The sequence below is a fragment of the Solanum lycopersicum genome, chromosome 2, assembly GCF_036512215.1.
Source record: "Solanum lycopersicum chromosome 2, SLM_r2.1".
Lineage (NCBI taxonomy): Eukaryota > Viridiplantae > Streptophyta > Magnoliopsida > Solanales > Solanaceae > Solanum > Solanum lycopersicum.
Window position 1 is genome coordinate 62404318 of NC_090801.1, and position 11828 is coordinate 62416145.

Consider the following 11828-nt stretch of genomic DNA (forward strand, 5'->3'; position numbering starts at 1 on the left):
TTAAAATTTAAATTTGAATTTTTTGATTAAAGAAAAGCCGTAATTTTTTAATATTTTCCACTTGCATTTCTTTAGCCACTAATCTTGACCTCATACGCATTTTAAAAACTTTTTAAAATTATATACCACTAATAAAATAATTTTAAATGAACTTTCTGTAAAAAATTTTATTCGATATTAAGTTGATTTCATAAAAGATCAACTAGTGTATTAATTTAATATCAAACATGCTATTTATGTTAAAATATTTAAAAAATACATAACATGTGCCATTTATATACAACTTAATTAAAAATAATTACTATATTTATATTTTAATTGATTATTTAACTATGATTACTTAACAGAAATTATAGAAGAAGATCTTTTTATGTAATTTGTAAAATGGTTAAGAGAAAGAAATATAAACACAATTGTTTAATGTATGATAATATATAGAAATATGAATGATTAAAGCGAAACAGAGATAAATATGATTTGATATAAATATCGAGTATAAAATAATTAATTTGTTGTTAGTGGCAAAATACATGGTTGTGGTAAACTAAAATACCTGCCATCGAACGACAGTGCCACGTGTAACAAACCCAATCTCCCAATCCCCATAACCTAGAAAGCCGGCCATGAAAAAAGCTCAAAGCTGGGATCGCCACTCTATTATCCATATACATTCATCTAATCTCATGTTCTTGCTACTACACAATAACAAAATGTTTGTTTTTCTCGGTTTAATCAATATTTGTTAATTTTTTCCAGATCTTGTACCATTTGGGTAATCTCAAATCTTGATAAAGTTTAAATCTTGGCATGTGGGTGACTTTGCTTCTTTGTCAATTTCAAAGAAGGGTCTGTAATACTCATTTTCTGCCTAAAAATGTGGGTTCTTGTGGTGTTTCTGACCTGGGATCAAGAAACAGTAACACAGCTGTCCATGTGAAGAAAGAAAAAAAATTTAATAATTAAACCATGAAAGCAAATGCACATTATTAAGGGATCTATTGATGGAGTGAATGAAAGAAATGATGGCTCCAGGCACCAATATGTCACCCTGTAATGGGGAAATTGAGAATGGGTTCTGTAAAGGAAATATGTCAGCAATTGAAGAAAATCAGGAAGTGTCTGATGGTTTGAGTCAACCAAATGCAGGGAAGCCACCAAGAAACCATCCAGGGATGAGGCATTGTATCAGCCAAGCAAATTTGGGAGCTACTTCTGCATTGGTGAGTGGATCCCAATTTGGAAATTTCCTTTTTTTACATGATAGTTTGGTCTTATGCTTGCAGAACCTGAAGTTGTTTAATTATGTTGAAAAGACCAAGTCTTCTGATTGCAATAGTATTATGATGTATGTTATGTACTAAAGTTATATCCTTTAGAAGGATCCTGTATCAATTGTTTGAGGGGTGATCTGTGAGGCTTGATCCTATTGTGGAAATGAACTATTTGAAAAGCAAAAAGAGGAAAACTGGATCGATATGCGCGGTGGTTCCTGTTGATTGTTTACTAGTGGCAATCCTAAATCCTAACTACTTGCTAATTAACAACAATGTCTGCTTTTAAATCCTTGTTCTGGTGTGTTGTTAGCAGTGGAAAGTAGATCCCGGTGCAGACATTGTTCTTCATTTCCGTATTGAATACCTTGATTTGCTCTAGTAAACCGTTACAAGATTTTCAAATATCTTCCGACTGTTTCCATCTTTTATGATTTTAATTCCATGATGATTATGCCAACAGTGGCTTTGTTGGTCCATAATGATTTATAAGCTATTGATGTACTTCCATTTATTGCGTTTCTCAAATTGCTTTTCATATATAAATTTGTGCACGATAACTGTTTCGCAAGCATATACAGTTGTATGTTGTTAGCTGGAGAGGCTTTTTATCTGTCAGTGTGTTTTTATTCTGCTTGCCAGTTGAAAGTTGTATTTGTCTTATAAATATGTAGGAACCAAATACAGTAATGCTTGGTCTCAAATCACCATCAAGTGATAATTGTGCATATGTGCCCATCTTTCGCTCAGGAAGCTATTCTGAGATGGGACCCAAACAGTACATGGAAGATGAACATATCCGTATTGATAATCTCCGTGAACAAGTTGATGACTCCAAAGGTCTTCTTTCACAAGGAGCATATTATGGTGTATGTAGTTTCTTATTTGATTCAAACTATCAGTTTTTAAGGAGGCGGTGAAGTACTTCATACATTTGTTGAAAATTACATTATGTATGTGAAGTCAAAATATGCTTCTTGGCGGATACACACCTGATGTCACTGGTGCTTTTTGAATGTCTTGTATTGAATTCTACTCCTAGTCATAAAATTTAAACATTCTGTATTTTGATTAGAAAGCTGAAAATGAGCACTAGTATTTTTTTAAAAATAAGCCACATTATTTTGATTTCAATGATTGTTACCTAGTTATTGGTAGTTGCATGATATCAACTAGGATGCGCATAGTCGATTCCTTGGGTTTTGATGATATGACTCATCTGATTGTTGTTTTTGTACTCCCAGGTGTTTGATGGGCACGGTGGCATTGATGCTGCATCATTTACTCAAAATAATCTCCTTAATTTTATTTTAGAGGATTCCCATTTCCCATCAATGGTTAAAAAAGCTGTCAGGAATGCTTTCCAGAAAGCCGATAATACGTTAGCAGATACAAAGTCTCTAGATAGTTCCTCTGGAACAACTGCTCTGATTGCACTTATTTTAGGAAGGTAAGATATTGATCTGCTTTTGTGTGGTTCAGTCCTAAGTTCCAATTCTTCATGTCAGAAGGGGACAACAAATACTGAAACCATCACTGTCCCTAAACATTGTTTTATATTAATTTATGAATCTCTTGAAGTATTGTCTGTGTTTTATTCAAATAGTGGTAGAATTCCTTTGTATCAAAAAAATTGGAGAGGAACTGATGATAGGCATCGTTTCTCCTCATATTGAACTAAATGCTGCTCATGTCTATATGTAGCCAAAAGATCAATTCACAGTACTTGTTTGGTGTTGTTTGCTTCATTAGCTTTGTAAGGCAAATGTCGATGGCTCATGTTAGTCCAGTTTTACTTTTGGCATGTGAGTTTTGCAACTTTTCCAAGGAATTCTCCAAATTTTACTCTGTTTAGTATACAGATGACAAGGCTTTTATTTGATTCGAAAAGTGTATTTTAAACACATGCATAGGGTCCTTATGTTGTTCAAAGTTCATGTCCGAGTAGATTGGATTACTGGTTGGAAATGTGTAAGTCTATCCCGTAAAAATGGTCTTCCTACTGATTTTGGCCTTTATACTACATTCCATATGGCATATCTTTCCCATTTTTAGTTCTGATTTTCACTTATGAAGGCACATTTCTCCTTACATTGTTATTTGTTATATCAATATATAAATAGTATATGCACACTTCCTTTTTGAAATGGCAAAAAGTCATTTATATGTTGTATCTTGTTGTAATACACAGGACCATGCTCATAGCTAATGCTGGGGACTCTCGAGCTGTATTAGGGAAGCGTGGAAGAGCAATTGAATTGTCAAAAGACCACAAACCAAATGCTACTTCCGAGAAATTAAGAATTGAAAAACTAGGGGGCGTCATTTTTGATGGCTACCTCAATGGCCAACTGTCAGTTGCACGAGCTCTGGGTGACTGGCACATAAAGAGTGCCAAAGGTTCAAAGGGCCTGTTGATCTCGGAGCCAGAGTTTGAAGAGGTGGTCCTGTCAGAAGAGGATGAATTCCTGATAATTGGCTGCGATGGTTTATGGGATGTCATGAGTAGCCAATATGCAGTAACAATCGTAAGAAAGGAGCTCATGCTGCATAATGATCCTGAAAAATGCTCAAAATTTCTTGTCAAGGAGGCACTGAAGCGTAACTGTTGTGATAATCTAACCGTTCTTGTAATCTGCTTCTCTCATGATCCACCACCTCGAATTGAAATACCAAAAACTACAAGAAGGAGAAGTATATCAGCTGAAGGACTGGATCTTTTAAAGGGGGTGTTGAGTGACATATGAAGGAGAGTCTGGTAGCTGTTTGTACAGATGCATCTTAGCATACACCATATGGCCAGCAATTTTCTGAGTTTCTGCTGGCCATGTTTCATATTGATTGTTGATGATGACGACAAATAGGGAGCTCCTGTATCCTTGGAGGCTCCAAGAAGTCAATGTTTGTCCTTTTGCTTCAAATTATGTACTGATATCAATATATGATGCAAGATGCATTTATACCTCATGAGGGAATTGTGTTTTCCTTCCCTCCAGAACTCAGAAGAAGAAAAAGTTGAAAAGTTTCCCTTCTCTACAAAATGATTGTGAAGCTGAGCATTGCTGGTGTAAACAAGATGTAATGTGACTATGTATGAAAAGGGGAAATATTGATCTCTCTTCATTTTTGTTAAATAGCTTCTATGTTTTGATCAACTTGGCAAAAGCACATGCATGACAAATCCCTCAAATCTACATCTTCTGTAAATGCACATACATAACTTGAGTAGTAATACAGAAGTGTCCCACTAGTGTACACTCGTATTCTTCGTAGATGTGATAATATTTTTGGAGAGTCCGAAACATAACTTATTCATTATAACAAAAGAGGGTTTTAAGTTACTGCAGAATAAGGAACCTGGTTCTCTGAAGAAAAGGCAAAGCCTCAATGAGCTAGTAATTTAAAAAAAAACAATTCCGTTTTGAGCATTTCTTAGATTCTGTTGAATTATATGAATTTATCTTTTTAAAAAGAAAACTACACTCAGTTTTTCTTTCTACTTTATTTAAACTACTAAGAATTTTTTTTTTTTTTTTAAACCTAAATTGAGATATTAAATCAGGATGACATAAAAAGCTGTCAAATAAAATTATAATCAGCAAATATTAATTTTATGTTAATATGCTATGATATTAATATATATTTGACTATCGAATATAATTATTTTTAACCAACAGCAAAAAAGCGTATTCGGCTCTTATTTTTCCTATTGGACCAAGAATGAAGCAGCCCATTAATATGATGGGCCCAAAGCCCATTAATAAAAAATGCACAGACAGTCAAACGCAATAGCAAAACCCCACTCTTCACCGTCACATTTCAACCATGGCAACGCTTAAAGAGATCTTAACACGCCGCCCTATCTCAGCCACGATCCGTCTCACCGTCGATGCGGGAGCAGCTAAGCCCGGACCACCAGTAGGTCCGGCTCTCGGTCAGTACAAACTGAACTCCATGGCATTCTGTAAGGACTTCAATGCTAGGACCCAGAAGTTCAAGGCTGGAACACCAATGGCGGTGACTATCACCGCATTCAAGGATGGGACTTTCGATTTCATCGTTAAGTCTCCGTCAGTAACTTGGTACTTAAAGCAGGCCGCTGGAATTGATCTGGGAAGTGGCCGCCCGGGCCATGTAACAGCGTCGACGTTAACCCTAAAGCACGTTTATGAAATTGCGAAAATCAAGCAGAGTGACCCTTTTTGCCAGTACATGCCTTTGGAGTCAATTTGTAAGTCTATTATTGGGACGGCGAATTCTATGGGGATTAAAGTTCAGAAAGAGCTGGATTGATTGAATCTGTTGTGTGGGTATTTCTGTATCTTTCTCTTTTTCTTTGTAAGATTTTTTGTTGGAAATGAGAGTGATAAAGTTGTTTAAAGCAATGATTTTGTTGTGTAAGGAAGCATGATATGTTTTAGGGATGTTCTCCTAGCAATAAAGATAACTTTTTTTGAAGTTCATTAGAGATATCCAAGCAAATTCATTGCTTTTCATAATATACTGTTGTGAATCTTAGAGCAGAATGAGCTAACACATGTCGATTATAATGCCACTCTTTTTTTCTATTTTTGTGTGTAATTATTAGGGCATGTATTCCCTCAGATAGAACTAAGGATGAACAATTCCTGTACAATTTTTTTGTTGATGCACATTCTTTTACAATGTTAGTATTCCCTCCAAGTAGCATTTTGGTTAGAGAAAGGACGATTGTGGTTATAAGGATGTAGCTTGGGAATAGTAGTTGATATAGTAAACCTGCTTTGTGGTGTTAAGACATACTGATTCATACTTGGTGCATGTTGTCACAACTTATTTTGCATCTTGAATTGTATGTTTAACCCTTTGTGTCTGGCTGTTTTTTTGGGTACGTCCAATAGAATTGGAATGATAGCATTAGAGAATCTAATATTTGAAAAAAAGAACACTACAAAAATTTCCCGTATCGAAGTCGCTCCTGATGCACAATTGGGGATTGCTGTCTGTTTTTGTCACTGAATACAATTAGACTCTTTAGGGTTTCCTTGGGGATCCCTTACTTGAAATTTTAGTTGGTTTATCTCATATGTTTGATCTGTTAGATTGGCATTCTTCTAAGGATTAATCAGCACATTTTATGGGTCATATCCTCCTCATAAATTTTGGTTTACCTGATTTTAATACTTTTCCATTGGTGATAGTCCATGATCTTAGTTATCTAAAATAGACCTATTGATATTTTCCTAACGTCCTCGTGTTGAAATAGATTCCTTAGCCACCTCTTGCATTTTGCATCGATTTGGCTGCTTGGTGTCTGTATTTATGTTTAATTGTCGGTCCCCTTTGCATCGCTTTGCTGTTGAAACCGTTATTGCGGTTAGATTTTCTTTGCCTCAGTCTATTCTTTCTCATTTTTTGCCCATCAAGTTTCCTGTCGAGAGGTGTTTATTGAGTGCCAGGTTTGATCAGTGATTGCATAGAAGTATTTCTTAATTCAAACCATCTATAAGCCTATGTTTGTTAACTATTTATACTTGATGTTTGTTAACTATTTATACTTGGTATCATACTACAGCGTGCAATTACCAGGATTTATTGAGAAAAAAATCTAGCTGAAGCCAGAACTTTGCTGGTCTTATTATTGTATCAGATACATATCCAAGCACCTTAACTGGAAGTATGACTTTTGTTACTTTTAACATTGTGAACTTTGACTTTTACTTGAATGACCTGGTCGGTATAGTAACTTCATTTGATCTAGACTGTTGATGCTTCTGCTTTTGACATTTTTCTTTCTAGTTTTGGGCATGAAAGAACAATTCTTTAAATGCTATGACAGCAATATGTGGTCCGTTGATTTTTGGTATTTTTGGGTGTTACTGCTCTGTTTTATGTTGTTCTAGTTTTCTTAAACCTAGACAATCCTGGACGTATCTGCATTACACAATTTTACGTTGGGTAGAGGAATGTCGTAAATCTCATGAACACTCTAGTGTTGCTTCTCTTTCTAGTGTGAAGTAGTCTCTTGTTTTGTTCTGTTGTGCCCACAAGTTTGCTCCAGGGTTACTGGCATTTATGGTTTGTTGCTAGTCTCTGTTTTCATCTTTCTGCATAAAATGAAGTTTCATCCTTTTTCCAAAGCAATGGATATATGCCTGCTTGTGAGGTATATCACCAAAGTGGGTATGAATTCCACTGAAATCTTATCTTTCTCAGGTTTGTATTTTAGATAGAGCTGTTTCCAAGAAAGTATTTTTCAGTTCATTTGGAATCTTGAAAGATCTTTTTAATGGTCTATATACGCAGACCTTATCACTATCTCGTGAAGTTAGATTACGACTCCAGGTCATTACAAAAAGAAACAGTGACCTTGTCCCCAATGTTTACTATCTTCATTATCAACAAAGTACCCAAACAAATAACCCAAGACGAGTCGCCACAAATGGGGTTAAAAAGAGCAAAAGTTAATGAAAAGACAGAATCTTCTTATCCAAAAGGGGATTCTAATTGATGAACCACCCAAAATAAATTTTGGCACTTGTTGATTTGACGATAACAAGAAATAAAATGAACATACTTCTGGATATTCTATGAGTTGCTGTGTCTTTTCTTATTATCTTTTAATATCATTTTCTACCATCAAAACGCTTAAATATTCTTGATGTCTTCTAAGATATTATGCAAAATATTTAAGCACACAAATGAATAGGTCAATAATATTCAGACACATTTCCTAATGAAAGATCTTTTAGGGTTGGTGTTTGTTTTGTATTTGAAATTAACAAACTTTGAATACAAACTGTTCAAGTTTTTCAAACTAATTCTCTTCGTATGAAAATTAGAGTATGATTATTGTATTTTTCATGAGATTTTTGTGCGTAATAACTATGCAACGTGTCTACTTCCTTTCTTTATTTCAATGATGATGATGGTTTGACAAAATTATTGGCAGAGCCTCCATAAACGACCAATTCAAAAGTTTTTTTTGTTCCTTCTAATCTAATAATAGAAGGGAGGAAAACAACGTTTTAATGATCTTATCATTTCCTCTTTTCGACCACAAACAAACAAAAATGAAAACTTTCTCTAACTTTTGGTTACGTAGTATCTCTACTTTTTAATGTTTCCTTTATTACACAAAGTCTCTCTTACTTAAATATACTACTAATATACAAGTAAGGTCGTAAAAAAATATTTAGAGATCGTTTGGTAGAGTGTATTAGAAAATATAATGCATGTATTACGTGTGTGTATTAGTAGTACCTTGTTAAGTACACTTTTTCATGTCATGTATCTATTGTGTATTAACTTATGTATTACTAATATCAAGAAATTCTAGGTAATAGTAATACATAGCACTTTAACACTTGCATTAGATTATATAGTTATAAAACTACCCTTAAAAGCCTTTTCATTTTCTTTGTTGTCATAAGTTTTTGTTTTTATTTTGATTTATTTTTTTCGGTGTCTTTTTAACTTTTTATTGGCCTAAAAGGTTTTATGACCTTTTAAGTATCTTTTTTTTTAACAAAAAAAATTCGATTTCGATATAATTTAATTAAATTTTTTACTATTATGACGATAAATTTGATAAAAAATTATTTGTCAACTTTCCACAAAATTATTTTGAAGAAATAGTATAACTGTTTAATATTATTTTTGAAAACAAAAAAAGAAGAAGACAAAGAGTTAATGATGTTTTAGCAATTTTTTTTTTGATGTTTTTGCAAAAAACTTTATTGCAAAGGAAGTGTACAAATAAATAAGTGTGAAGGGTATATTTGTAAACATATATTTTTAATAAAAATTATGTAATAATTGTTATTTCAAATACGTCAAAACCAAACAATGTATTAGAAATAATGCTTGCATAATTGATGCAAATATTACTAATGCAAGCATTACTAATGTATTCTATTTTTCATTATTATTATATACTCTATCAAATGAATTCTGTATTTTATTCACATCTACTTATCCATTATATATAAAAAAAAAATAGATGTATGCTTTTACTTAATTCATTTAAAACAATATAGATATAACATTTTATCTTTATTTTACCAAGTACCATTCATGTTAAAATTTATAGTTTCTTTATTATTTGAAAGTGATTTTCTTTAAATGGTTCATTCATGACCAAAATTAGAATAAGAGAAATTATTTAGTATTTGAAATAACCAACACAATTGTCACTATTTTATTTTTCTTTACCTTGTTTGATAGTTTCAACTTGCACTGATTTGGAAATCTTACAGCTCTGCATGCCCCCACCATATTTCAACACACCCCACAGCCGTCGGCAGCTTAAAGACTACAATCTTGATTCAAAAACTCATACCAAATATACCTTGTTTCCAAGAAGATTCAAAAAGAGCAAGAGAAAAGATTCAATCTTGATTTTTTTCTTCTTCTTGTTAATCAAATCTTAAAGTTTTGATTTTTAATATCTGGGGTTTGTGTAGAAGTTTGATTGGATTCTTGATTTTGGGATAATAAGAGTATGGGGTTTAAGAAAGATGAAGCAAGTTCATCTTCTCATGTTTTGAGTATCCCAAGAGAAGATACACCACTTCTTGGCAAGATTCAACATCTTTCTTCTCCTTCCAAGACTTTTGCTAATGTTTTCATAGCCATAGTTGGAGCTGGAGTTCTTGGTCTTCCTTACACCTTTAAGAGAACTGGATGGGTTATGGGTTCTATCATGCTCTTCTCAGTTGCCTTTCTTACCTACTACTGTATGATGCTTTTGGTCTATTCAAGGCGTAAGATTGAATCCCACATAAAAGCTGCAAAAATTTCATCTTTTGGTGATTTGGGGTTTGCTGTGTGTGGACCTGTTGGTAGATTGTCTGTTGATCTTATGATTATTCTATCTCAAGCTGGTTTTTGCGTTAGCTACTTGATTTTTGTGGCTAATACTTTGGCATATTTGTTCAATTATTCAATTGCAAAACCTGATCCCAAAATCTTGGGACTTTCACCCAAGGCAGCTTATATATGGGGCTGTTTCCCATTTCAGTTGGGATTGAATTCAATACCTACTCTGACCCTTTTAGCCCCTTTAAGTATTTTTGCTGATATTGCTGAATTAGGAGCTATGGGTGTGGTGATGGTTGAGGATGTGATGATTTACCTTCAGAACAGGCCTGTTCTTGAAATGTTTGGTGGGTTCAATGTGTTTTTCTATGGACTTGGTGTGGCTGTGTATGCTTTTGAAGGGATTGGTATGGTCTTACCTCTGGAATCAGAGACAAGAGACAAGGACAAGTTTGGGAAAATCTTGGGATTGGCAATGGGCTTCATATCATTGCTGTTTGGTGCTTTTGGAGTATTGGGCTACTTTGCATTTGGGGAAGACACTAAAGATATAATCACTACAAATCTTGGGCAGGGATTGCTCAGCACCTTTGTTCAACTTGGCCTTTGCATAAACCTGTTTTTCTCTTTCCCCCTTATGATGAATCCAGTCTATGAAGTAATGGAAAGGAGATTCTGGGAAGGCAGGTACTGTGTGTGGTTGAGATGGCTTGTGGTTTTAGCAGTGACTTTTGTTGCATTGGCGGTGCCCAATTTTGCTGATTTCTTGTCACTTGTTGGGAGCAGTGTGTGCATTGTTTTGGGATTTGTGTTGCCTTCTTTGTTTCACTTAATTGCGTTCAAAGATGAATTGAGATGGTATGGTTTTGCTTCTGATGCTGCATTGATTGTCATGGGCACAATTTTTGCCGTCTATGGAACCTCTTCTTCCCTGATGGAGATCTTTGCAAAAAAAGCTTAGTTTCTTTTCCTCATAGCATTTCATAAGATGTATATTGAAGAGATTGTTTTTATTCATAAGCAAAGGGCAAGTAAGTCCACACTTTGTTCCTACTAGTAATTCATTTGTTAAGCTATTATTTTTGAGTATGTTGAGGGGTGTGAGGGTCATGTTCATGTACGATTGGAATTTACTACAAGAAGTTATAATTACACAAAAATGATCTATTTGGTTATCTCCTCTTTATACTATACTCCACTTGTTATGTTATGCATTATAACATGAGGTTAAAGACTCTTGAAATTGCTTGGTAGAAATCATTTCAAAGACTTATCTATGTATGAACTTGGTTTTTGAGTTTTCTTGTGCTATCAAAGTACATAAACATTTGAAGTTCTTGCGATCATATGAACGTATCCAACTGTTTATCGAAATACATGATACGTTATAGATTTTTGTTTCATTCAATGACTTTAGTATAGTAAGTTGACAGATACTTAGTTCATGAATCAAAAGATAACACATCAATTGTTATTAATTTCATCCACTGTAATACAGTATTAATACTTCACCCAAATTAAGAAAAGGTATTTGAAGAAAATAGAGATGCTATTTATAATAATATAGTATTTTTAAAAATCGAAAATCGAGATTACCCGAGTGGAGTGGACACTAGACAAACGTGCAGATTGTGTATACCATATAAAGGAAAAGTCTTATTAGTCCAATTATATTAGGAGAGTCCCCAAATGGATTTTCTGTTATGTACAACAAAAATATTTCCTTTTTATAAATCTTTTTTGTGTTCTTGATTGGCA

At 33.9% G+C, this 11828-nt stretch overlaps 3 protein-coding genes across 4 annotated transcripts; all 3 read left to right on the forward strand.

Annotated features, from left to right (window-relative positions):
- The first annotated feature begins 511 nt into the window (after positions 1 to 511).
- Positions 512 to 4405, forward strand: LOC101261983 (probable protein phosphatase 2C 47). 2 transcript variants are annotated; one of them, XM_004232527.5, is made up of 4 exons: positions 512 to 1220; positions 1946 to 2140; positions 2516 to 2721; positions 3463 to 4405. In XM_004232527.5, the coding sequence occupies exons 1-4, from the start codon at positions 1011 to 1013 to the stop codon at positions 4016 to 4018; spliced, it is 1167 nt and encodes a 388-aa protein (XP_004232575.1). In that variant the 5' UTR covers positions 512 to 1010; the 3' UTR covers positions 4019 to 4405. The 2 variants fall into 2 exon arrangements, with proteins under 2 accessions (XP_004232575.1, XP_019067918.1); XM_019212373.3 differs by lacking the exon at positions 1946 to 2140 and having other exon boundaries at positions 521 to 1220.
- A 481-nt stretch (positions 4406 to 4886) lies between these two features.
- LOC101261681 (uncharacterized) lies at positions 4887 to 5734 on the forward strand. The gene has a single exon (XM_004232526.5). The coding sequence runs from the start codon at positions 5097 to 5099 to the stop codon at positions 5562 to 5564; it is 468 nt and encodes a 155-aa protein (XP_004232574.1). The 5' UTR covers positions 4887 to 5096; the 3' UTR covers positions 5565 to 5734.
- A 3793-nt stretch (positions 5735 to 9527) lies between these two features.
- LOC101261384 (transmembrane amino acid transporter family protein) lies at positions 9528 to 11245 on the forward strand. Its single transcript, NM_001348448.1, has one exon. It carries the CDS (start codon positions 9754 to 9756, stop codon positions 11029 to 11031), a length of 1278 nt encoding a protein of 425 aa, NP_001335377.1. The 5' UTR covers positions 9528 to 9753; the 3' UTR covers positions 11032 to 11245.
- Positions 11246 to 11828: the final 583 nt, after the last annotated feature.